Source organism: Vipera ursinii, assembly GCF_947247035.1.
Source record: "Vipera ursinii genome assembly, chromosome: 1".
In the NCBI taxonomy this organism is placed as follows: Eukaryota; Metazoa; Chordata; class Lepidosauria; order Squamata; family Viperidae; genus Vipera; species Vipera ursinii.
The window spans coordinates 317,495,270-317,523,037 of NC_139512.1; the positions used below are offsets into that span (position 1 = coordinate 317,495,270).

General features: G+C 42.0%; 2 protein-coding genes across 2 annotated transcripts in view; both read right to left on the reverse strand.

Annotated features, from left to right (window-relative positions):
* Positions 1–13,613, reverse strand: part of TTBK1 (tau tubulin kinase 1) — a 101,978-nt gene extending 88,365 nt beyond the window's left edge. The window contains exons 1-2 of the mRNA XM_083373497.1: positions 13,397–13,613; positions 642–740 (exon numbers count right to left, since the gene is read on the reverse strand). The gene's annotated coding sequence lies outside the window, so the exon portion shown is untranslated. The remainder of the gene's footprint in view (positions 1–641; positions 741–13,396) is intronic.
* Positions 13,614–22,354: 8,741 nt separating this feature from the next.
* The window catches only part of LOC310631618 (cullin-9-like), a 61,562-nt gene continuing 56,148 nt past the window's right edge, over positions 22,355–27,768 (reverse strand). Inside the window, exon 41 of the mRNA XM_083348203.1 lies at positions 22,355–23,861. Within this exon, the coding sequence (XP_083204329.1) occupies positions 23,657–23,861 (205 nt within the window). The 3' untranslated portion in view covers positions 22,355–23,656. The remainder of the gene's footprint in view (positions 23,862–27,768) is intronic.

Consider the following 27,768-nt stretch of genomic DNA (forward strand, 5'->3'; position numbering starts at 1 on the left):
TGGTAAGCTGAATGGTTATGGGAACCTGAGTGGTCTTAAAGCCAAATGAAGGTTTGAAATCAAATGGTCTCAGTCTAAATCCAAACTACCTCAGGAATCAGCAATCTTTTCAGTACCAGGCACATTATGTACTAGCGGGGGGGGGCATACAAGTATAATTTTAAACTGGGTCAAAATCTAATCTTGCATCCACATATATACACACCTTTTCCTCAAGAGATGCCATCTACAGATACCGCAGCTCTTTGGCCGTTGCCATGTTGCCAAATCTTATGTAAGCTACCATATTGTATTATCAACATGAAATACATTGAAATTATCATTTGGCATCAACACAGAACAATTACATTTTCTGTCCCTATTATTACTATGTTTTCTGACATACATTATTTTAAAGGTTACAAAAACAAATGTAAACAGCTCAAAAAACCTCCCCCTAAAGTTGACAACAAAATGTTTAATGCTAATAAAATATTTCAAATCTTAACGTCAAGTCCTACATGCAGGAGGAGAGCAGCAAGTAAAGATCTTGAAATCTTGATCTTGAAAGATTTATTTCTCAAGTGAGTATTTGAAAAATTCATACCTCTCAAAATTCCAATGAAATAACATTCTGATCAAATAACAGCTATCGTTCCTACCTCTGCTGTTTGGCCTCCTGTCCTCTGGGATGTCTGATTCTCATTGAACTCAGGAAAGGCTTTCCTCTTAGAAATTTCTTACATCGCAGGATTCAAGCTCTGGAAAAAATGCAAAATTCACAGATCAGGAAAACAGCTTTAGCCTGTATAAACTTAGAATATTATAGTCCATCAATAGTTCAAATAGTACCATCATCATTAGCTCTGACATGTCATATGACATATTGAAATACATCTGCTTTTACATACGTAAAAAGTATTGAAGATACTGTATCACCAGTATTAAGAAGCACTGTTTTTTGCTATTTTCCTAATATCAATATTTTACTTTGGGGATGTCATGAATTTCCCAATAAACTACTAAAATATTAACTAGAGCTGATTATCAAGAGATACATTTTATTTATTTAGTGAATTTATATCCCACTGTAACATATAAGAGCCTTGGCAGGTACTTTGATATACCCAAAGCAAAGAAGAACTGAGGAACAGTCTAGATTTAAAGAGGGAAAAAATATTCAGAGTATTCAGAGCATTCACACAGCGTCTGTCAACAATTCCTAAAAAAAATTGCATCATTTCAAGAAATCACAAGATTGCTGCAACACAGAGAAAGATATGTTCAGTTTTAAGGAGGTGCAACCTAATGCAACATGTACACTCTCACTCACTTGAAATCAGCTTTCCCTCTTCAGTATAGAATCCTTGCATCTCCTTTCCCCAAAGCATTTATAGCTGCTCCCAAGCAACATTTTATCTGGCAAATGCTGAATCATACATACGATTTTATGAGAGCTCCTAATGAAACATCTGTGAATAATTCTCCCAAAACCCTTCTGAAACATTTTGGATGAAATATTTTATTTTAGAATGAGAAATTAAATATTTAAGGCAAGGTAAATCCCATATTACAAATTCATTGGAGAAGGCAATGATGTAAGGAATAGTTAGTGGACAAAGAAGGAGCAAGCAAAGAACATGCTGACTTAATAACATCAAATCTGATACAAAGTCGAACATTCAGCAATTGAAAGAAGCTGTGCTTGACAGGGCAGCATGGAGAGCACTTGCCTATAAAGTTACCCAGAGTCAGACACGACTAAATTCTCCAAAGCGCCCAAAGGCAGGACAAGAAGCAATGGATGGAAACTAGTCAAGGAGAGAAGCAACCTAGAACTAAGGAGAAACTTCCCATCAGAACAACTAACCAGTGGAACAACCTGAGTGAGGGTTATTTCCCCACCGTCTTGAAGGAGGCGGTGGTGAGACCTCTCCTCAAGAAGCCTGCCCTGGACCCAGCCGTTTTGAACAACTTTCGTCCAGTCTCCAACCTTCGCTTTCTTGCGAAGGTTGTTGAGAGTGTGGTGGCGCATCAGCTCCCTCTGGTCCTGGATGAAGCGGATTATCTGGACCCCTACCAATCGGGTTTCAGGCCCGGGTACAGCACGGAGACGGCATTGGTCGCTCTGGTGAATGATCTCTGGAGGGCGCGGGATAGGGGACATTCCTCTGTCCTAGTCCTATTAGACCTCTCAGCGGCTTTCGATACCATCGACCATGGTATCTTGCTGCGGCGTCTCAGGGGACTGGGAGTGGGAGGCACAGTTCTTCAGTGGTTCTCCTCCTATCTCCTGGGACGCTCGGAGTCGGTGTTGGCAGGGGGGCAGAGATCGGCCCCTAGGTCTCTCGTTTGTGGAGTTCCTCAGGGATCGGTTCTCTCGCCTCTCCTGTTCAACATCTATATGAAACCGCTGGGTGAGATCATTCGTGGTTTTGGAGTTGGGTATCATCAGTATGCCGATGATACCCAACTTTTCTTTTCGACCCCAAACCACCCCAGTGATGCCCTCGCTGTGATGTCCCGTTGCCTGGAGGCGGTTCGGGTCTGGATGGGGAGGAACAGACTTCAACTCAACCCTGACAAGACTGAGTGGCTGTGCATTCCGGCATCCCGGGACATTCCAAATGTTCCACCTCTTTCTATGGGGGGTGAGCTCTTACCCCCCGTGGATAGGGCTCGCAACTTGGGAGTCCTCCTAGATTCACGGCTTACTTTGGAAGAGCATATAGTGGCCGTGACTAGGGGGGCTTTCGCCCAGGTTCGCCTGGTGCGCCAGTTGCGGCCCTATCTGAACCGGGATGCCCTGTGTACGGTCACTCATGCGCTCGTGACCTCTCGCCTTGACTACTGTAATGCTCTCTACATGGGGCTTCCCTTGAAGACCACTCGGAGGCTCCAACTGGTACAGAATGCGGCCGCGAGAGTTGTCTTGGGAGTTTCCCGGTACTCCCATGTTACACCTTTGCTCCGCGAGCTGCATTGGTTACCAGTTGTCTTTCGGGTGAGGTTCAAGGTGTTGGTTACGACCTTTAAGGCCCTACATGGCATGGGTCCGGGATACCTCGGGGACCACCTGCTGCCGGCATCGACTCCCCTCCGCCCTGTGCGTTCCCACAGAGAGGGCCTCCTCAGGGTGCCGCCAGTCAGGGAATGTCGACTGGTGGCCCCCAGGGGGAGGGCCTTCTCTGTGGGGGCTCCGGCATTATGGAATCAACTGCCGGTGGAGCTCCGGATGGCACCAGACCTCCGAACTTTCCGTCGGGGCCTGAAGACCCACCTGTTCGAATTAGCTGGTCTGGCCTGATGGGGGATTATGGGTTTTTAATTGTTTTTAATTTGTACCACTGTTTTATTGGGCATGGGTTTAATTCCTTTTTAATTTTTGTATTCTCTTTTTGATATGCCCTGTGAACCGCCCTGAGTCCCTACCAAGGAGAAGGGCGGTATATAAATCAAATAAACTAACTAACTAACTAACTAACCTGCCTCCAGAAGCGGTGAATGCTCCAACACTGGAAGTTTTTAAGAAGAGACTGGACAGCCATTTGTCTGAAATGGTATAGGGTTTCCTGCCTGAGCAGGGGGTTGGACTAGATGACCTCCAGGGTCCCTTCCAACTACTTCTTCTTATGTTGTTGTTGTTGTTGTTACAGCCACTTTTTGTAGCCTTCATAGATCTTATGAAGGCTTTTGGCTTGGTTAGTAGGGACGGCCTTTATAAAATTCTCCCCGAGATTGGATGTCCACCTCAGCTCCTCAACATCATCAGGTCCTTTCACAAGGAAATGAAGGGCACTGTAGTTTTTGATAGTTTAACATTAGATTCCTTTGACATTCAAAGTGGAGTGAAGCAGGGCTGCGTCCTCGCACCCACTTTATTCAGGATCTTTTTTGTTGTCATGCTGAAACACGCTTTTAGAACTGCAACAGAGGGTATTTATCTCTGGACCACATCAGACAGAAAACTCTTTAATCTCTCTAGATTGAGAACATAGTCTAAAGTCCAGCTAAAGTGCCTACGGGATTTCCTCTTTGCTGGCAATGCTACCGTTACTGCTCACTCTGCCGAAGACCTTCAACAACTTATGGACTGTTTTAGCAAGGCCTGCCAAAAGTTTGGATTAACAAACAGCCTGGGGAAAAAACAAGTCATGAGTCAGGAGGTGGATTCACCTCCCTGTATTACAATCTCTGCACAAGAACTGGAGGTCGTCCATGACTTTGTGTACCTCGGCTCAACCATCTCTGACACTCTCTCTTTAGATACTCAGCTGAATAAACGTATTGGTAAAGCGACCACCACATTTTCCAGACTTACAAAGAGAGTAATAAGAAGCTGACAAAACATACAAAGATCCAGGTCTATTGAGCCTGCGTCCTGAGCACACTCTTGTACTGCAGTGAGTCTTGGACCCTTTACGCACAGCAGGAGAGAAAGTTAAACACCTTTCATATGCGCTGTCTCTGGCGTATTCTTGGCATCACCTGGCATGACAAAGTTCCAAATAGCGCAGTCCTGGAATGTGCTGGAATTTCTAGAATGTATACACCTTTGTAACAGCGATGTCTACGCTGGTTTGGGCATATTGTAAGAATGGCTGATGGTTGGATTCCAAAAGATCTCCTGTATGGAGAACTAGTGCAGGGAAAGTGCCCCAGAGAAAGACCAGAGTTGTGATATAAGGATATCTGCAAGAGGGATCTAAAGGCCTTGGGAATGGACATTAACAGCTGGGAAAACTTGACTTCTGATCACTCAGCTTGGACGCTAAAGACGCAGCATGGCCTTCTCCAATTCAAAGAGACAGTTGTGCGGCAGGCTGAGGCAAAGAGGCAGTCCCAGAACCAGCGAAATCTGGGGGCTGGACAGGGGACAGATTGTATCTGCCCTCAGTGTGGAAGGGACTGCCACTCTCGAATTGGCCTTTTTAGCCACACCAGATGCTGCTTTAGGACCTCTTTCCAGAGTTGTTGTTGTTGTTGTTGTTATTATTATTATTATTATTATTATTCAACAAAATCCATATAGTCAGCAAGAATTGGATCCAACTCAGTAGAATCTGTTGATTCCTGAATTTAGGGAAACAGATTTCATTAGGTTCCAATGGACTTAATCTTACAGGCTGGAATTACAAGAATGAATATGACCTCATAAGCACATCTTTGTTGACCTGCTTGCCTGTGAAACAATATAGATCTGGCACTGGGAAGGGGCCAAGGAGAAAAGATAATTCGGTCCTGAGAAAGTGTGCACTAGCATGAGGAAGAAACTCAAAATAGCTCCGCCTTGATTTTGTTTGGTATAAGGTGGGGCAGACAGACACTTTGACAATTTTTTTATTACTAATGTCAGCTCTTTGAGGCCAAGAAAGAGAAGCATCATGAATTCCAAAAATATTCTTTATTACTGTAGGGCAAAGTAACTGAATTTTGAAATTCGTAACTAAGATTTTCCATCTTTTAGCTACTACAAATAAGTACTGTGACATTTCTGGAAGTAGTACTGAAAAGAGGATGCTTGCCTTCCTAATGCATTCCACATAAATTTGCTATGAGCTTTATATAAAGAAAGAAATATAACATATTCCCTCATGCATCTAACTGCAACTTTAAGAGAAATAGGCTGTTGAAGCTGGCATTCCTATAAACAATGTAAACTTACATTTCCACCATCACTTTCATAAATTTCCAAAACCTGCTGATCAATTTGTTTTGTTTTATAAAAATATTTTGTCTATTTGACCAAAGGTCATAAAATACAATTTTCCTGGATAGTCATGGACAAATAATTCATTGACGGCTATTAAGAGTAGGATCAGAACTCATTAAGAACTGGTAATCCAAGAAATGAAAAATATTAGTGAAAAGCACAGTTGTTTTTATCTAATAACTAACTTGAGTTTCTCCACAGATAAATTTTAAATGAAATTAAACATCACTTTTCAATCAAATCTATCACTGAGACAATCAGTGTGAGAAAATCAGAAGGAAATTCTGTAAACCATGAAATCCTGCCCTAATATTAATGAATGTAAGCCTCAATAAGATCAACAATCTATTCCTATTCACGTATATTACTCTTTGAATTCAGTAAAAATTACCTATCTCAAGTAAGATAGGATATCAGGTTTGTTGAAAGTCACTAAGAAAAGAATCTGTGCAAGGATACATCTAGAACATTCTAGAACATGCTTAAATATTCTTGAACGAGATTCAAGCCTGCAAAAAAGTGGGACCATTTAATAGTTTAACAGTTCACAGTTCTTAGTGCTTAGTCCAAAGCACTCCTTCCAGATCATTTTCAAAGTGTGCACTGCCTTACGGTATGCCACTTCAAAATGCTTCTGTAGTAAGAAGGATAAAATGTATTATACAGTAAATGAATAAAATATTTCAGAGGCAATCACTTAAGTAGTGTTGCAATGTGGGAAAGGAAGGTAATCTACCTCAAATACCATTAATTAAAGGATCAAAGAAGGCAGCTTTCTTATCAGGAAAAAAGAAAGAAATGCACAGAAAAGCATCCCATGCCAGCAAAGTGGTTGTTTCAATGTGCTATCATTGCAGTGTTCACAAGTAGGTTTTGCTTTGTGGAGGAACACTGAAGGAGTTTCATCAAATGTACAAAGTGAAGTGCTTCTTTAAGCCTCTACACAGGCTACTGTTACTATATTTATCTCTCTGAATACAGCTTTGAATTAATGGGGCTGTTTCCAGAAGCAGTGACAAGATTGTAACAACCATCCTGAATAAGACCGAGGCCTTATCTAGTCCAGGATTTTGCTTTCCAGAGTGACTGACTAAATGTTAATAGAAGCCCACACAATAGCATCTTTCTGCTCATATGCTTTGGAAATTGTTATCAAGCGGTTGTTTCTGAAATTAGTGGCAACGTTTAGTCATCATAATTTCTAGCTACTGATAGTCTCATTCTCCCTTAATTTGTTCAATAGCGTACTAAATACAAATTCGAGGCCATATTTATATTTTGCATTTGTGTCTTCCACAAGTCAACTGCATAACGAAATACATCTATTTGATTTCAATCTTCCAGCATTCTGCTATTTTGCATGATGGTAAGATCCAGTATTGTAAGAAGAAAGTGTGTGTATATATATATATATTATTTTCTTTACATCGTGCATGATTTTATAAAGTTCTTACTAGGGAGACACTCTTATTTGGCTGCAGCCCACACTTTAGAGCAGGGGTGTCAAACTGCCGGCCCACGGGCCGGATGCATCATCCAGAAGCCGCACTCACCTCATTGCCGGCAATGGCAAAACTGTCCCGATACGTTGCACGTCACGTGACATTACCAGTTTGAAATGTCTGCTTTAGAGTGTTACACTGAGAAATGCACCACAAGAAATAAATGGTATTAAGTTAAAGTTGATTAGGAGGAAAAAGTTAATTTAGTGTAAATATAAATGGTATATATTAAACACAGTTAATGACTATCATGTTATGTTTCTAATATTAACAATCATAATTAAGAAAAGTTGGTCAAATTGTTTTGCATGTTTCTCATTCAGAAACATTATTTTTGAGATAATTAACACCCTAAATCCATTATTACCATGAGGACATTTTAATCAGAGCTATCATTTTTCCTGATTTCAATAAGTGTATTCTAAGCATAATATAGTTTAGAGTATATTTGGGTTTACAATCATATGCAATGCAGTTTAAAAGATCTGATGTCTATTCATTTATTTTCCTTAGTAAAAGCAGGTTACAGCTCAGTGTCAGCTTACAGGTTTTTCATGTAAATGATCCAAAGCTAAACTCTGAAGTCTTCAGATAAAGCATTTTATGTAGCTGTGCTAGGTAAAATTCCAGAAACTGATACTACTACAGCTACATAATAATTTATCATATAGCATATTAAATGTACAACATGCAGTTCCACTTCTGAACTCTGCTTACAGTAGTGTAAGCAACAAGGAAGGGGTAAAACTTAATTCCTCCCAACATTTACTTCACTAAATATCTCCTTCATACATTAAAAAAAAATTCCATTATTGCCAGTGGAGTTGGCTGGCACCACCTGAGGAAATACAATGTGCTAAGCACATTGATTTGTGCTTTAGATTGTAAGCCGCCCTGAGTCTTCGGAGAAGGGCGGGATATAAATGGGATTTTTTTTAAAAAAATAGAAATTGTATTATGCAAATGATTCATTTAAAAGTTATAACCTTGCAATCATGTGTTTTGTACAGATAGCTATCAGGATTGGGTCTTCACATGCTTAGTTTAACTCCCACATGCAATTCTTAATACTTAAATCTCTGTAATTCTTAAATCTCTGTAAACAACCAATGCTTGTATTTTACAGAAATCACATCTTAAAATGTACTTGTACCCAACTACTTTTTCATTCCAGAATTTACCACATAGCCCTTACATCAGGGATAAATTATTTCCAGACATCAACAAAGACCCCTCCCACTCTTACAAGGTCCCTCAACTTCATCTAGTCAAATCTTCCATCAAGTCTCATCTATTCCCTTTAAGAAGCATATCATTCATATGCCATTGTCTTCCTTTGAAGGGGAAAAGCAAGATATATAGGTCATAATGACAAAAAAAAATCCTGCTAATGTTGCTACATCAGAAAGCACCCTCCCTCTTGCATAAGGAAAATAAGTCAGGAGACAAATCTTCCCTGTTCAATTGTCAGCTCTCAATAGCTTCCAGGTTTAATCCAGTCCTCCAACAGGGTCAATTACTGTATCTCTTTAGTATATTAAGCTACTATGGTTATCAGTTAAGAAGGTATTTCTCCAAAAATGCTAATTCTCTGCCCATAAATTAAAACTTTGATATAATCAGATTAAAAAAATAAATATAATTTAACTTGGTTAGTAAAAACAGTAAAAATTATAGAAACTGAAAAATTAATTCTTAGGAAGGGAAGTATGTCTATGTTCCTAAAACATAAGAAAATATATGTCACCACCTAGGATTATATATAAGTTTTGGTGGCCAATTTAATATTAGAAATAATAAAAATTAAAATATTACCAATAAACTTTTGGATAAAAACTAGAGTGTTTCATTAGATAAGCTGGCTCCATGATACCCTACATTTTATTATATTGGCCAACCTTTTTTAAGACATCTATTTTAATGAATATCACCAAATGACATGAATTTGATGCACTCTCTTTTGATGTAAGCGCCTTAGCAGTCAATTATATTGACTGCACCCGCCTTCTAGTGGAACTGTAAAGACATTAATATTAGTACAATGTTCTAATGCATCAGCTTCCAGTTACTAGAAATTGCAGGTCAGAAATACAATATATGTTCCATATCTAAAGGGGTCAAATTCAGCTTTGATCACTTTGCTATCAGAGCTGGGAAAACCTCTTCCCAAAATTCTAGAAGGCCACCTTCAGGTACCACACACTGTGTTTGATATTCCTCTATAGAACACCGTTTTTTATATTCTCAGGAAAGATACAGTTCTAATCTGTCAGATTTAATTGGCATTGTAGTCTAAATGTTAATAAACCTGAAGTTTATATAACAATATGAAATTTACAGTTTAATTTTCAATTACCTTAGTGTCTGGAAACACCATACCTGGACACTAGCATAAAAGTGCCAATCACTGCATGCAGTATCAACAATTCCTTTAACAATGTAAGATTCTGTTTTTTAAAACTGATTTTAATGACAAATATTTCTGCTCTCTCAAATCAGTCACAGATATAAAGTAAAATTATGTATTTAATAATCTAACATAAAAATTCAAGAAGTCATTAAATTAAGATTTCTATGAAATCCTGGCCTAATTTGTTGGATTCAAATCATCTTTCAAATATTCTAATGCCCCTATATCTTAATATCTGCCCACAACAAAACAGGAATTTCTAGAAATGAAAATTCAGTTTCCTGGATTACTGAAACTCATTTCTCACTCAGATCTGTCACAATAAAAAACTGAACAGGGTGCTCTATGATCCAGTTATGTTCTTACAGTGACCAAATGTCTAGAGTATGCCATGAAATATATGAAGCTGGCAACAAAACTACAAATTTTAACATAACTCATCCCCCCCAAAGCAGAAGCATGTCATTCAAAATTTAAGAAGTCACCAGATTGTATTACTGTAGATAACTGTATCTGGAAGATATGTGTGTAGCAAAATATTATATTTTAAAAGATGTAACAAATTAGAAACACTCAAAATAAAACTGATATATAAAAATAAAAACTGAAAATTAGTGGTTAAAAAAAGAATAACTGAAATGGATCTAAAGAAAAATGGTTTATAGTATATAAAGGAATAATAAAAGAAAAAGTTCTAATTTGCAAATAAAAAACTTCAATCTTTAAGTATGAGGAACCTGAGACTAATACATTGCTGCCACATAAAAGTTTTATGTTATCAGATAATTAAAAGTTTCATCTCAAACAGAACTGTGCTATCTATTCAGGTCAAGCTGTAAAGCTTTTTTGTCACTTTTTCTCATGTCTGCATCCCTCCTCCTAAGAACAAATCAAAGGAATTGGGGAGAAAAAGTCACCACATCTAAGTAAATCTGACATTTAACACTCTGCCATAATTTCCTAATTTCTAATCCCAGCTTTATTTGCAAAATTCAATCATACCTATTCTTTCCATTACTTTCAACATTTATTTAAAGCGTCAAGTCTGTGCATCTGTCCAGGAATAATCATTTTTAAAAGATGCTCCTACTAACGAATCCAAAAGATAAAGTTTTATGTTTTTTAAATGACATACGGGGAGGGGCACATCCACTTCAAGCAAAGTTGAAGGAGGGTAAGCGTGCATGCAGCAGTCTGATCATCACCACTTTCTTCTTTTCATAAAAGTTCAATGTCGGCTTTCAAAAAGCAGAGGCCCTCCGATTTCTGGAGGGTTGGAAAATTTCCAAAGCCACCGAAAAAAGAAATGCAGCTCCACTTTTCTTGGAAAAGGGCACATCTTCCATACAAAAACTTTGCGCGGTTACTTCACCTGAGCAGCTCTGGGAAGATTCCCAATTCAGTCTCAATGACTCATATGTTCTCCGTCTTCACCCACCATAGCTGAAAGATGCTCAGAGACATCCGTTACTTCCACTGCCGTCTAAAGCAGGGGTCTTCAAACTTGGCCCTTTTATGACTTGTGGACTTCAACTCCCAGAATTGTCCAGACATACTAGCCCCGCTTATCTAAACCAGGGGTCTTCAAACTTGGCCCTTTTATGACTTGTGGACTTCAACTCCCAGAATTGTCCAGACATACTAGCCCCGCTTATCTAAACCAGGGGTCTTCAAACTTGGCCCTTTTATGACTTGTGGACTTCAACTCCCAGAATTGTCCAGACATACTAGCCCAGCTTATCTAAACCAGGGGTCTTCAAACTTGGCCCTTTTATGACTACTTGTGGACTTCAACTCCCAGAATTGTCCAGACATACTAGCCCCGCTTATCTAAACCAGGGGTCTTCAAACTTGGCCCTTTTATGACTTGTGGACTTCAACTCCCAGAATTGTCCAGACATACTAGCCCCGCTTATCTAAACCAGGGGTCTTCAAACTTGGCCCTTTTATGACTACTTGTGGACTTCAACTCCCAGAATTGTCCAGACATACTAGCCCCGCTTATCTAAACCAGGGGTCTTCAAACTTGGCCCTTTTATGACTTGTGGACTTCAACTCCCAGAATTGTCCAGACATACTAGCCCAGCTTATCTAAACCAGGGGTCTTCAAACTTGGCCCTTTTATGACTTGTGGACTTCAACTCCCAGAATTGTCCAGACATACTAGCCCCGCTTATCTAAACCAGGGGTCTTCAAACTTGGCCCTTTTATGACTTGTGGACTTCAACTCCCAGAATTGTCCAGACATACTAGCCCAGCTTATCTAAACCAGGGGTCTTCAAACTTGGCCCTTTTATGACTACTTGTGGACTTCAACTCCCAGAATTGTCCAGACATACTAGCCCCGCTTATCTAAACCAGGGGTCTTCAAACTTGGCCCTTTTATGACTTGTGGACTTCAACTCCCAGAATTGTCCAGACATACTAGCCCCGCTTATCTAAACCAGGGGTCTTCAAACTTGGCCCTTTTATGACTACTTGTGGACTTCAACTCCCAGAATTGTCCAGACATACTAGCCCCGCTTATCTAAACCAGGGGTCTTCAAACTTGGCCCTTTTATGACTTGTGGACTTCAACTCCCAGAATTGTCCAGACATACTAGCCCCGCTTATCTAAACCAGGGGTCTTCAAACTTGGCCCTTTTATGACTACTTGTGGACTTCAACTCCCAGAATTGTCCAGACATACTAGCCCCGCTTATCTAAACCAGGGGTCTTCAAACTTGGCCCTTTTATGACTTGTGGACTTCCACTCCCAGAATTGTCCAGACATACTAGCCCCGCTTATCTAAACCAGGGGTCTTCAAACTTGGCCCTTTTATGACTTGTGGACTTCAACTCCCAGAATTGTCCAGACATACTAGCCCCGCTTATCTAAACCAGGGGTCTTCAAACTTGGCCCTTTTATGACTTGTGGACTTCCACTCCCAGAATTGTCCAGACATACTAGCCCCGCTTATCTAAACCAGGGGTCTTCAAACTTGGCCCTTTTATGACTTGTGGACTTCCACTCCCAGAATTGTCCAGACATACTAGCCCCACTTATCTAAACCAGGGGTCTTCAAACTTGGCCCTTTTATGACTTGTGGACTTCAACTCCCAGAATTGTCCAGACATACTAGCCCCGCTTATCTAAACCAGGGGTCTTCAAACTTGGCCCTTTTATGACTTGTGGACTTCAACTCCCAGAATTCCTCAGCCAGCAAAGCTGGTTGAGGAATTCTGGGAGTTGAAGTCCACAAGTCATAAAAGGGCCAAGTTTGAAGACCCCTGGTCTAAAGCGTTTCCCGGGGAGATGAAAGTCAACCACCAGAGCCCCGCCCCCAGCCTCCCAGGTAGACCACGAGGCCAGCCCTCGAAAAGCTCCTCCCCCTCCCCCCCTCCCCCCCCCTGCCTGCACTGCAGTTTGCCCAAACTCGCCTCCAGCCTTTGGCCGCTTCCACCCATCCAGAGGCTGCTCCGAAATCGCGACTGGCCAAACCTCTCGTCAATCCAGCCCCGAGGCATCCTGGGAGGTTAGATTCCCTGCCACGCCAAAGCCTCCTTGTCTCCTGTCTCCCACCCTCCCGCCCTCCAGGGCGAGAGAACTACAACTCCCAAAATGCACCACTAGGCCAGACTTCAGAGGAGGGGTCCAGGCAACGGCCCTACCTCCTGGGCCCCAGCCCCCCACCCTCCTCCTCCTCGTTCCCCCCAGGGGTTTGATTAGAGGGAATAAGGAGGCCGTGGTGCCGCCTCCAAATTCCCCCCCCCCATCTCCGGGCCGGCCATTCCCGTCCCCTCGGCGCTCACCTGGTCCTTGCCGCAGCCGTTGGTGAGGGTGGTGCATCCTCCACCAGCTGCCCTCAAGTCAGTGCGGCACCGGCGCGTGGCTCCCTGCCCTGCCTGGGAGTGTCTGGTTAGCTGCCTCCTCCTGTGCGGGCCGCCCCGGGAGCATCCTCCCCCCCTCCCGCACCGGCCTCGGGATGGGTCCGCGGCGGCAGAAGGGAGGAGGAGGAGGAGGAGGAGGTGGCTCTGCTAGCGGGATTCGCCCACAATGCACTACGCGCAGAAGCAGCAGCGGCCGCCGCCGCGCCTGACATCAGCTCCAGCCTCCGCAGCGTCGCCCCGCCCTACCTTGCCGGCTTCCTTCGGGATCTCCGGTGGCTTCCACGCGCCACAACAGAGCGGCCTCTCGGAGCTGCGCGCGCCGTTACGCGAAGTGCCTTATGCGTGCACCGAGCTGAACCGTACTTCAAACATTCCGAGCCTTCCGCGTGTATGTTTAGATCAGGGGGGTCTTCAAACTTGGCCCTTTTATGACTTGTGGACTTCAACTCCCAGAATTCCTCAGCCAGCAAAGCTGGTTGAGGAATTCTGGGAGTTGAAGTCCACAAGTCATAAAAGGGCCAAGTTTGAAGACCCCTGGTTTAGATAAGCTGGGCTAGTATGTCTGGACAATTCTGGGAGTTGAAGTCCACAAGTCATAAAAGGGCCAAGTTTGAAGACCCCTGGTTTAGATAAGCTGGGCTAGTATGTCTGGACAATTCTGGGAGTTGAAGTCCACAAGTCATAAAAGGGCCAAGTTTGAAGACCCCTGGTTTAGATAAGCTGGGCTAGTATGTCTGGACAATTCTGGGAGTTGAAGTCCACAAGTCATAAAAGGGCCAAGATTGAAGACCCCTGGTTTAGATAAGCGGAGCTAGTATGTCTGGACCGCAAAACTCCATGGTCTGTACTTATTTATTTATTTTATTTATTTATTTAATTGAATTTCTATACCGCCCTTCTCCCGAAGGACTCAGGCCGGTGAACAGGGCATATAACTCGAAGTACAAAAGTTAAAAAGGATTAAATTGTTGCCCAAATTAAAACAATCAAAATATAAAAAACATTAAAACCCTAACATTCCCCCATCAGGCCAGGCCAGCTTGTTTGAATAAATGGGTCTTTAACCCGCGCCGGAAGGAGCAAAGATCCGGTGCCATCCGGAGCTCAACCGGCAGTTGATTCCATAAAGCCGGGGCGCCCACAGAGAAGGCCCTCCCCCTGGGGGCCACCAGCCGGCATTCTCTGACCGGAGGCACCCTGAGGAGGCCCTCTCTGTGGGAACGTACAGGGCGGAGGGGAGTCGATGCCGGCAGCAGGTGGTCCCCGAGGTATTCCGGACCCATGCCATGTAATGACTTAAAAACCATCACCAAGACCTTGAACCTCACCCGGAAGACAACTGGTAACCAATGCAGCTCACGGAGCAAAGGTGTAACATGGGAGTACCGGGAAACTCCCAAGACAACTCTCGCGGCCGCATTCTGTACCAGTTGGAGCCTCTGAGTGGTCTTCAAGGGAAGCCCCATGTAAAGAGCATTGCAATAGTCAAGATGAGAGGTCACGAGCGCATGAGTGACTGTACACAGGGCATCCCGGTCCAGATAGGGCCGCAACTGATGCACCAGGCGAACCTGAGCGAAAGCCCCCCTAGTCACGGCTACTATTTACTCTTGTCTGCGATGTTTTGCTGACCAGATAGGATTACCTTCTGATAAGTGAGAAATCCTGATCGCTCCAACACATTTGAGTGGACACCCGTGCATTAATACTTCATCAAACTCACTCCTAGGTCTTTTGCTGGTGAGCTGACTTACGGAACAAAAGTTTCTTTCAGCCTATTTCCCCTATTTTATCCATGAAGTATTTTCATGACTCATTCAGCATTATTGAATGCACTTTAAAATAAAGCACATAAATATATTCATTAATTTTATTTTTAATTATGGGAATTATAATGTGTCCCTTTGAATTTGTGCAGGTAGTCTTTGACATACCACCACAATTTAGTCTCAATTTTCTGTTGCTAAGCAGGGCAGTTCTTAAATGAATTTTGCTCCATTTTACAACCTTTCTTTGCCATAGTTAAGTAAATCAGTGCAGTTGTTAAGTGAGTCATGTGGTCAGTAAGCAAATCTGGCTTCCCCCATTGACTTTGCTTATCAGAAGCTGGCTGGAACATTACAAATGGTGATCACATCACCCTAAGACAGTGCAACTATCATAAATACATGCCAGTTGCCAAGCGTCCTAATTTTGATCACATGACCATGTGGATGCTCCAATGGTCATAAGTGTGAAAATGATCATTAAATCCCTTTTTTCAAAGCTGTTATAATTCTGAATGGTCACTACACAAATAGTTGTAAGCTGAGGATTATCTATAGTGAATTGGAGGATTTTTTTTCCTACACTGAAATTTGATAACAAGACAATGAAATATGCAAAAAATTAAAAAGCAATAAAAAACCCCAAAGCCTCTATGCCAATGGACATCACAGTTGCTTATGAAACAGAGATCAGAAAAAGGATAGACATTAAAAGCTATGACAGATGGATGCTAAACTTTAGAGATAAAATATCAACACAACAACAAAAAGAATGTGGACTAAATCTGTAAAATTTACATCAAATTATAACTCAAAATTTGTACAAAATGTTCTATAGATGGTATTCAGCTCCATCATTAAAATCCAAAACACACAAATATACAGTAATGAACGCTTACAGAAAATAAAGCACTTTAAAGAAGATAAAAAAAATCCACAACTAAATGGAGAAAGACGTTAATTCTCTTTTCTGCATGCAAGGCATTGAGATTATTGTGGAAATCATTTCTCCTCAGGTCACCTGCCTTTTGTATTCCCAGGGAAATCTTGTGAAACTTGTTTGTCCGACCTGGCACATTTGACTACATTAACAGATCAACATTCTGCAGCATCACCATTAGCTTTTATGAAATCATCTAACTTTTCCTGTTTTTTTATCTTGTATGTCAATTTGATTCAGTCATCGATAAGAAGCATACATTCCTAGAAACTATGTTTACTAACACATTCTTTCTTTTAAATTACTATGGATCTAGAATATAGTGCAGGAAACATACACATATAACAGCTCCTAGATATAGAAAAATTTAATTAGCTGTCCACTCAGATATGGACTATTTTAATTGTCCCTTGCTACTTCAGATCTTATAGCTCTTAAAAAATTCACCCCACCCCCACAACCATCTTTTGGCTGGAGAGAGTGAATGTACCTTCACCCAAACAAGGGGCTTTAAGACAGAACACCTCCTTCTCTAGCTATCCCTATTTTGCATTGTCTGGCAACCTGGATTATTCCCCTCCTCATCCCCTAAGTAAAATACGTTTGCTAGCTCAACTCCAAATAACTTCAGAGATACTCTTTTAAGCATTTAGTTTTAATTTTTTTTATTCTTTACTTTTATAAATAACTCAAAGTAGGAAGCATACCTAACACTCCTTTCTCTTCCTATTAGTTTTTTTCTTTTGAAATAAAGGTTTTCTTTCAATTAGTTTATTGGCAGCAATATGGAATTTGATTGCCAATATTTGCTGGGGACAAAAGGGCTGGAATAGATCTGTCACCTGTATCATTCTTTAATCTTCTAGTTTCCATCACATCTCTGTTACTGTTCAGAATATGCAACTACATGGCCATGTTGTTGTTGTTAGCTGCGAAGTCATGTCCGACCCATCGCGACCCTATGAACAACGTTCCTCCAGGCCTTCCTGTCCTCTACCATCTTCTGGAGTACATTTAAGCTCACGCCTACTGCTTCAGTGACTCCATCCAGCCACCTCATTCTCTGTTGTCCCATTCTTCTATTGCCCTCAATCTTTCCTGGCATTAGGCTCTTCTCCAGTGAGTCCTTCCTTCTCATTAGGTGGCCAAAGTATTTGAGTTTTAGCTTCAGGATCTGGCCTTCTAAAGAGCAGTCAGGGTTGATCTCCTCTAGGACTGACCGGTTTGATCGCCTTGCAGTCCAAGGGACTCGCAGGAGTCTTCTCCAGCACCATAGTTCAAAGGCCTCAGTGTTTTGGCGCTCAGCCTTTTTTATAGTCCAGCTTTCACTGCCATACATTGCAACTGGGAAGACCATAGCCTTGACTATACGCACTTTTGTTGACAGGGTGATGTCTCTGCTTTTTAGTGTGCTGTCTAGATTTCTCATGGCTTTCCTCCCGAGGAGCAAGCATCTTTTAATTTCTTGACTACATCCCCATCTGCAGTGATCTTGGAGCCCAGGAAAATAAAATCTGTCACTACCTCCATTTCTTCCCCATCTATTTGCCAGGAATTGAGACGGCCGGATGCCATGATCTTGGTTTTCTTAATGTTAAGTTTCAACCCACGTTTTGCACTCTCCTTCTTCACCTGCAACAAGAGGCTCTTTAGTTCTTCTTCACTTTCTGCCATTACAGTGGTATCATCTGCATATCTTAGGTTGTTGATATTTCTTCCAGCAATCTTAATTCCAAATTTTGATTCATCTAGCCCTGCCTTTCTCATGATGTGCTCTGCATATAAGTTAAATAGGCAGGGCGACAGTATACAGCCTTGCCGGACTCCTTTCCCAATTTTGAACCAATCAATGGTTCCGTGTCCAGTTCTCACTGTTGCTTCTTGGCCCGCATATAGGTTTCTCAAGAGACAAATAAGATGATCTAGTACACCCATCTAAGAACTTGCCACAGTTTGTTATTATCCACACAATCAAATGCTTTAGCATAGTCAATGAAGTTTTTCTGGAACTCTCTAGCTTTCTCCATGATCCAGCGTATGTTGGCAATTTGATCTCTAGTTCCTCTGCCTTTTCGAAATCCTGCCTGTACTTCTGGTAGTTCTTGATCCACATACTGCTGGAGTCTAGCTTGTAGGATTTTAAGCATAACTTTACTAGCATGAGAAATGAGTGCAATGGTGTGATAGTTTGAACATTCTTTGGCACTGCCTTTCTTTGGAATTGGGATGTAAACTGATCTTTTCCAGTCCTGTGGCCACTGTTGAGTTTTCCAAATTTGCTGGCAAATTGAGTGTAGCACTTTTACTGCATTGTCTTTTAAGATTTTGAATAGTTCAGCTGGAATATTGTCACCTTTACTAGCTTTGTTGTTGCTCAGCTTTTCTAAGGCCCACTTCACTTCACATTCTAGGATGTCTGGCTCGAGGTCAGTGACCACCTCATTGTGATTATCAGGGACATTAAGCTCATTCTTGTATAGTTCTTCTGTGTAATTTTGCCATAGGACTAGACAAGTGCAAGGTTTGGGTAGAGTGGACATATGGGCATCTATTAAGTCCACTGTTGATTGTAAAAATCGTTATAAACTGAGACAAAGAAACATTTTTGGTCATTAAAACTTAGCAGTATAAATACTAATAGCTAAATCTGAATATTGATTTGTGCATAAAGGTCATGTAAAGGTGAATAGGATGTAGATAAGCTAAAAACGTATTGATGAAAGTAATAAACAAGTCTATATGGAACATCAAAAACAAAAATTATTAGTTTAAGCAAGAGATAGCAGATACAAACAGGAAGAGAGAGGAAGCATTAAATACTGAAATAAAAAGAAATTTTGATTACTACTTAAAAAAATTGAAAACTAATGAAAAGGAAAGATATCATATTGTATTCTTAATTTGTTGAGATAAAGGGTGAGAAGTTAAATAGACAAGATGTGTATTTTGAATATTGGATTTTGTGAGGAATGGTGACAGGAGTATTAAAAATCTTGGGAATGATAAATATCAAACGTTAAATTTAAATGTTAGTGGAAATTAAAATTGGAAAAATCTATTAGATCATTGCCTAAAAGATTGTATGCTAAAACAATTAGAATATATATAAACTAAAAACTATTGATATATGTAAGGTTATTTTCCATGTGATTGAAAGGATAAAACTTGTTTTTAAATTTACAAATAGACAGTATATATATATGAAGGAAAAAATGAGGAAATGTTTATGGTAGCAATTTGAAATCTGTAATAATGATATCTGTATGTAATCGAATTACTACTACCCAGCCACCACATTGCTTTTCAAATATGTGAATGTAATATTAGAAAATCAATAAAATTTGTTAAAAAAAACAAAGTCTATTGCTTTCCCTATAACGGGTGATATTTGCTTTCCCCTCACAATAAAACACATTTATAGTATCATTGCATTCTTTAAGACTAGGCTCCCAATGAAAGGTTGTTGTTATGGTTCTGACTAATGCAACCAAGTGAGGCTTGAAATTTCCTCAAAGCACATGTTTCTTGGATACATATTATCCAATCGATTAAAAGTGAAACCAACTCTAAAGTTTTCCACAGATTCAAAGTAACTAAAAGTAACAATCCCTTCCCCTCTGCTGTAGATCATGCTACCCAGTTAAAGTAGTTAGTGGGTTTCTCCATTTGTCTTCACTCCTTCCCACATCTGCAAGAATAACCTTAGTTCCCACAAGATTGTTCGGTGTTTTGTCTGCAGTTTTCCCCTAGATCCCCTCTCCCAATTTGTGGCAACTCAGAACGACAAAGATGGCTTCAGCCACGCTTGGTTGAGAAGTCGAGTTTTTTTCACAAATGTATTCTTGGTATCATTGCTAGTACATTTCACATGTCATAGCTTTGTTAGAGGTGCCATACAACTCAAACAACACTGTTCATATAATGCTCCGATATCTTCTTCCAGTTACTGGTCTACCCAGCAAAGTTTCACATCTGCATGCCTCCAAGGTCCTCGCCACAGATCCCAAAGTGACGGTATTTGAACGCAAGATCTCTTCTTAGTAGGTATGCGTTACCTTTCTCTTTAAAGGTAAAGGTTCCCCCGCACATGCATGCTAGTAAAAGAGCCAGCGCTTGTCTGAGGACAAGTAACAGGCGCTCACTCTGTTATGCGGCACTTGGGATTCGACCCGCCAAGCTGCCGACCTTCTGATCGGCAAGCTCAACGTCCTAACCCACTGAGCCACTGCGTCCCTTTTATCTTTCTCTTTACAAATTGCCAAATTAGGGTATTCTTGAACCATCTTTTTTTTGACTAAGGATAATTTTATGGACATTTTTCTAGCCTGTATTTTTGGCTTTCATCAGAACAATGGTATTCAACCAAGCAATTAAAGGGCTGAGTTCATACATTGTACCAAGTTCATTTTAGAGCAGTATGTGAACCCATGCACTGTGGCTTGTAAATATAGTTTATGCTTTTGTAAGGTGTGTAAAACCTTAAGCATGTCTTAAGTCAACCATCATTTAACAAACTATGGCTCAGCATATGTAATCTAACCAATGAATGTTGGTTGATTGAAATGTATTATCTGATTTGTTAATTTTAAAAAAATGTTTGTGCCCTGCTCCAAATATCCTGTATATTTTGGAAGAGGGGAGATAACAAGAGCAGCTTTACAATGTCTTTTTTTTTTTAATATACACGATATATATATAAAATATGTCAAAACGTTTTACCTATAACTCATGCCTTCTTTCGTTAAGAGCTGACAAATGATATACAGATATAGAGTAAATAATAGTAATGCTATAGCATACATAAAAGCAGATAATAGAGATGTTGCATGACAACTATCTCAAATTAAAAGAAACTTAAAATCCAATGTTGTTGTTAGCTGTGAAGTCGTGTCTGACCCATCGCGACCCTATGGACAACGTTCCTCCAGGCCTTCCTGTCCTCTACCATCTTCTGGAGTACATTTAAGCTCACGCCTACTGCTTCAGTGACTCCATCCAGCCACCTCATTCTCTGTCGTCCCCTTCTTCTATTGCCCTCAATCTTTCCCAACATTAGGCTCTTCTCCAGTGAGTCCTTCCTTCTCATTAGGTGGCTAAAGTATTTCAGTTTTAGCTTCAGGATCTGGCCTTCTAAAGAGCAGTCAGGGTTGATCTCCTCTAGGACTGACCGGTTTGATCGCCTTGCAGTCCAAGGGACTTGCAGGAGTCTTCTCCAGCACCACAGTTCAAAGGCTTCAATTGTTTGGCGCTCAGCCTTTTTTCTGGTCCAACTTTCACTGCCATACATTGCAACTGGGAAGACCATAGCCTTGACTATACGCACTTTTGTTGACAGGGTGATGTCTCTGCTTTTTAATGTGCTGTCTAGATTTGCCATGGCTTTCCTCCCCAGGAGCAGGCGTCTTAATTTCTTGGCTACAGTCCCCATCTGCAGTGATCTTGGAGCCCAGAAAAATAAAATCTGTCACTACCTCCATTTCTTCTCCATCTATTTGCCAGGAATTGAGAGGGCCAGATGCCATGATCTTGGTTTTCTTAAAATCCAATACCCACAACTAAAATATGTATTCATAGGTTTTCATAACTGATAAAACATCCACGATTGCACAATTGTTTCCACTTTGGAAACATGCTATTTTTCTTTTTTTCTTAACAACTGCTTTAGTTCAGACAAGAAGCATGACAATGAATTCTATCTTTATCTTTATTATAAAATATCTGTTATCTGTACATTAACAGATTCTTGCGAGTTGGAAAGTATTTTTCTCTTTTCTTTTATTGTTAAGAAAACTAGGAAGGATCCCTTCTAAAACACCTCCCATATTCCCTCTGCTTCAATGGACTTTTGCATGATGGTTGTCTAGTCTGTGGCTCTTCCTCCTATCTCACAGGTCATTTCTACATCCCATTACATCCCACATGTGCTCTAATCTAGCTCTAATCTAATCAATGGATATTGTGGCATTGCAAATACAAATTCTCCTTATCTCGGTAAACTATGAAGTATTAGAAATCTGCTGAGCTGGAGAAATTGAGAAAATGGTATCATAGCAAATGTATAACTAGATACTTTCAAGATAATGAGGCTTCTCCCAACAACAACCTTCCCATTCCCATTTTTGGCCCTAAGAAGGGATAACAAAGCAGAATAAAAGAAAAGCATATAAAAAGAGCAACAGAAGAAAACCATTTTATTTCATAAACAGAAGTTGTATAGTTTCTGGGTTCTTTTTCATTTTCAAGAAAAGAGAAAGCAGAATACTCTGAACAATTTTAGCTCCTGCATACACATATATGAGTATGCATACATGTGTTTATATTGTATATATGAACCCTCTGAACTTCTATATTCTGTGGAATTCTCACCTGTAGAATGCATTCCAAATGACAAAAGAACATTAAAGAAAAAATCTCTTCATGAAAGAGTTCCATACAAAATACAAAACCGTTTCAGTTCAGAACATAAGCAACCTACAGATTTATCCAAAAGAGCCATAGGGCATTTTAACTGAATTTGGGAGTTGTTTTAATTTTTTTTTAAAAAAAACCAGTTTTACCAACATTCATAAGAAAGCATTATATGCAAGCGTGCAAACACGCATGCACACAAGCACACACAATTCTTGCCCAAACAAGATGTAATTCAAGCGATTCACGCACAATCAATGTCCTAAGTTGCCTTTTCATTAATTAGAGAATATCATTGTCCCTGGCGCTGAATCTTATAGAATAATTTATATTGAAATGAAATAAAAATCTCAGTTCATTGTTTTGGAGCTGTTTTAGAATGGAAATGAGAATTGTTCTGACAGACAAGAAGCCCCTTAGAGACTTTGCATATTTATGTACATTTGTGTACATACACACACACACACATTCATGCTTCCATGTAATTATTGTATGAATCACTATTAGAGAACAAAACTGAACTGGCACTCATAAATAAGGCTGTATTGCTATTACGTTCTAGAACTTTAACTCAATGCTGGGCAAAATAATAAAGTCAAATATATTTATCAAATAAAACCTCTGCATAAGTATTAGCCAATGGGCAATAAAATACAGGGAATATGGAAAAGGATGATGTGCAAACTTTCACATAAACTGATGATACACAGTGCTCTCTTAAAATTGAAGCCTGCATTGGAGTTGAGGCAATGGTCTTTTTTCTAGACTGGAGCCTAGTCTTATTCCCTAAGAAAGTTTGCAGTCCTGCAGCCTCACTGCTCCCGTTTTTTCATTTGTTTATTTGGCTAATGAACTTCATATGTAATCAGGCACTGTGAATTTTCCAACAGCCACAAAGATATATCTCAAAGGAAGGTGCCCTTCATTGTAAATGATCATTATAATTGACTCCCAATTAACTGAAATCTTCTCCCTGCCATTTGTGACAATGATAGTAGTAGAATTAGCAGGGACAAGGTTGCCTGAAGCTTCCTCTTCTTCAGAATTTGGGAAGTCCAAAGGTGAACCCTAATTAAATGGTTCATCTTCATCATCAAAAAAAAAGCAATCTCTCTCTAGATTTTCTGATTCATCATCATAGGAAATATCATCATCATCAAGGTCTTCATCATCATATTCTTCTTGCCACTCTGGAACATATTCATCTTCCTCATCTTCCTCTTTGCCCCCATCATCTGTATCAGGTGTATCAGATCCTTCATAAAAAATCAGCCTGTGCAGAAACAAATTTAGTGTCATTTCACTTTTGGATTACTGTAGTCTTCTAAATTCCAGTAGGATACTTATTGAACCAAGCAAGACTTTCACCCAATATGCTTGAAGTAAGCCAATAAGGATTTTCCCCATTAGAAATTTCTTGTTTAGTTTTCGGTAGTCCCTAAATCATATCAAGAGAATGTGGTCCTCTTGAGATGTGGTCCTCGGGTTCAGTTGGGCTTGTTGCTTACATACCTGGTGCCCAGCTGTGTGGCAACAGCCCTGTCTGAGCTGCTCGACGCCCTCTCAGGGTTGGCGGTGGAGTTCCCCAGGCTTATAGTCCTGGGTGACTTCAACCTGCCATCACTGGGAGGGTCGTCGGAGTTAGCTCGGGAGTTCATGGCTTCCATGACAGCCATGGGCCTGACTCAGGTTATTGAGGGCCCGACTCATGAGGGGGATCATACTCTCGACCTGGTGTTCCTGTCTGGACAGTGGTTGGACAATCTGGGAGGGGGTTCCCCGTCCATCACCCCTCTGTCATGGTCAGATCATCACCTCCTGAGGCTGGTTTTCCGTCATGCCACCCCCCCGCCGCTGGGCGGCGGAACCGACCAGGTGGTTCCGCCCCAGGCGCCTAATGGACCCGGATCGGTTCCAGAGGGCGCTTGGGCCTATACCTATCACCCTTACCCACAGCCCAGTCGATGCTCTGGTGGAGGCCTGGGAAACGGCTGCCACCAGGGCACTCGACTGCGTTGTACCCATGCGACCTCTGACCCAGCGCAGATCCCGTTGGGCCCCATGGTTCTCTGTGGAGCTCTGGGAGATGAAGCGTCGGAGACGAGGTCTAGAGAGCGGTTGGAGATCCAGCCGATCCGAATCCGACCGATTGCAGTTAAGAACCTTTATAAGGTCTTATCTTGCGGCGATAAGGACGGCGAAGTCTAACTACTTTGCCGCCCTTATCGCGTCCGCAGATAATCGCCCGGCCGCCCTGTTTAGGGTGACTCGCTCCCTCCTTAACCAGGAGGTGAGAGAGGATCCCTTACAGGGACGAGCCGAGGAGTTTAGTCATCATCTGGCGAACAAAATCGCTCGGATCCGGACCGGCCTGGACTCTGACTGGGCAGAGTCTGATGTGGAGGAATCAGGCGGTCTTGAGCACGTTATCTGGACTGAGTTCGACCCTGTTTCCCCTGATGATGTGGACAGGATCATGGGGAGACTGAGCACCACCACCTGTTTGTTGGATCCGTGCCCCTCCTGGCTAGCTTATGCGGCTCGGGAGGGAACACGAGGCTGGTTCCATGCAGTAATAACTGCTTCTTTGAAGGAGGGTGTCTTCCCTGCCGCCTTGAAGGAGGCGGTGGTGAGACCCCTTCTCAAGAAGCCTGCTTTGGACCCGGCTGCTTTAAACAACTATCGTCCAGTCTCCAACCTTTGCTTTCTGGCGAAGGTTGTTGAGAGTGTGGTGGCGCATCAGCTCCCTCTGTTCCTGGAGGAAACTGATTATCTGGACCCGTACCAATCGGGCTTCAGGCCCGGACACAGCATGGAGACGGCATTGGTCGCACTGGTGAATGATCTCTGGAGGGCTAGGGACAGGGGTTGCTCCTCTGTCCTGGTCCTATTAGATCTCTCAGCGGCTTTCGATACCATCGACCATGGTATCCTGCTGCGGCGTCTCAGGGGGTTGGGAGTGGGAGGCACCGTTCTACGGTGGTTCTCCTCCTTTCTCCAGGGCCGCTCGCAGTCGGTGTTGACAGGAGGGCAGAGATCCGCCCCAAGGTCTCTCATTTGTGGAGTTACTCAGGGGTCGGTCCTCTCGCCTCTCCTGTTCAACATCTATATGAAGCCGCTGGGCGAGATCATTCGTGGTTTTGGGGTGGGGTATCACCAGTACGCTGATGATACCCAACTTTTTCTTTCCACCCTGAACCAACCCAGTGATGCCCTCTCCGTGATGTCCCGGTGCCTGGAGGCGGTTCAGGTCTGGATGGGGAGAAACAGGCTTCGTCTCAATCCCGCCAAGACTGAGTGGCTGTGCATATCGGCACCTCGGGTTAACCAAGTTATTCCACCTCTAACGATGGGGGGTGAGGTGTTACCCCCCGTTGATAGGGCTCGTAACCTGGGCGTCCTCCTGGACTCACGGCTCAATTTTGAAGACCACATAGGAGCCGTGACCAGGGGGGCTTTTGCACAGGTTCACCTGGTGCGCCAGTTGCGTCCCTATCTGGACCGAGACGCCCTACGCACAGTTACTCATGCGCTTGTGACCTCCCGTTTGGACTACGGTAATGCTCTCTACATGGGGCTGCCCTTGAAGACCACTCGGAGGCTTCAACTGGTGCAGAATGCGGCCGCGCGAGTTGTAATGGGGGTCTCCCGATACTCCCATGTAACACCTCTACTCCGCGAGCTGCATTGGCTTCCGGTTGCCCTCCGGGTGAAATTCAAGGTGCTGGTTATCACCTATAAAGCCCTACATGGCCTGGGTCCGGGCTATTTGAGGGAACACCTGCTGCCGGCATCAAACGCCCAGTGCGCTCCCACAGGGAGGGTCTGCTCAGGGTTCCGCCGGTAAGAGATTGCCGGCGGGTGACACCCAGGGATAGGGCCTTCTCAGTGGGAGCGCCTGCCCTCTGGAACCAGCTGCCGGTGGAGCTGAGAACTGCCCCCGACCTCCGATCATTCCGCCGGGGCCTGAAGACCTGGCTCTTTGAGCTCTCGGGCCCAGGCTGAGGAGAAATTTTTAATTGGGGTTTTAAGTGTACAGGGTCAATTTAATATTTTTTAATTTGGTTTTTAACTTTTGTATGGTGGATTTTTAAATTCCCTGTAAACCGCCCTGAGTCCTCAGGGAAAGGGCGGTATATAAATGTAACTAAATAAATATTTTTATGGACCCCAGAACCTCCCTGGACTTTGTTGTTAAAATTCACTGGTATTAATTTCTACTGATTTTTAGCAAGGGTGTACCGAATATAAAACCCATTTTTAAAAGGTTTCCTAAAACTGGGGCAAACAGAAAGCAAGACATACACTTTCCACTTACGTGACATGATGACCCTGCCTTCAGCTACTCAAAAGTAATATAATTCATAAACATAAACAGACTGCCTGTTTTAAATCCTAACATTCACAATCAATATACCAGATTTTCTAGACGAACAGAACAAAATTCAATTCCATATTTGTTTTTACCAGTGTTATTTTAAGAGATGCAAGAAGTTACTGTTACACTGACACTACCAAGAACTGGAGAAATGCTTATAATACATTACTCAAGGGGCGAGAGGATTCTCTGTGGACTGGAGGTGGGGGCATGGTTTCATGTGCTGCCTGCATCCCGTGGATGGGGCTTTGCTTTTTTGAATGGCCCGGTGCCGGTCCACAGACCAGAGGTTGGGGACCCCGGCTTAGCGATAATTTGAAATTAAGCAGATCTCCCTTGGGGTACTTTCAACCCAATTTTGAAGTTCCAACAGTCATCCACTGGGCACATGATCAGACATAGGCCATTGGCAATTGGCTTGCATTTATGGTCATTTGCAGCATCCAACAGTCACATGTGTTTTGAGATAGTTTTGTTGAAAACTGATATTTACTTCAGGTTTTCAGCAAAGTCAGCCTATAGCAAACAATGGGTTGGCTTTATGACGGTAGCATTTGCTTAACAATTGCTACATTAAATGACATAAAATCAGATCAGACATGTAGATGGCCCACTTTAGGACTATCACAACTTATGACTGTAATGGTTAGACTCCACTATGCTCATAAATCAAGGATTACTTGTATGAAGACCGTTGAAAAATATCATCTATCTAAAATCTAAATAGTTGCTGGCATGCTTGAATTAGGCTCCTCTTAGCCAGACTCCTTCTCACTGGAAACCTGAAACCCAGCTTACTATT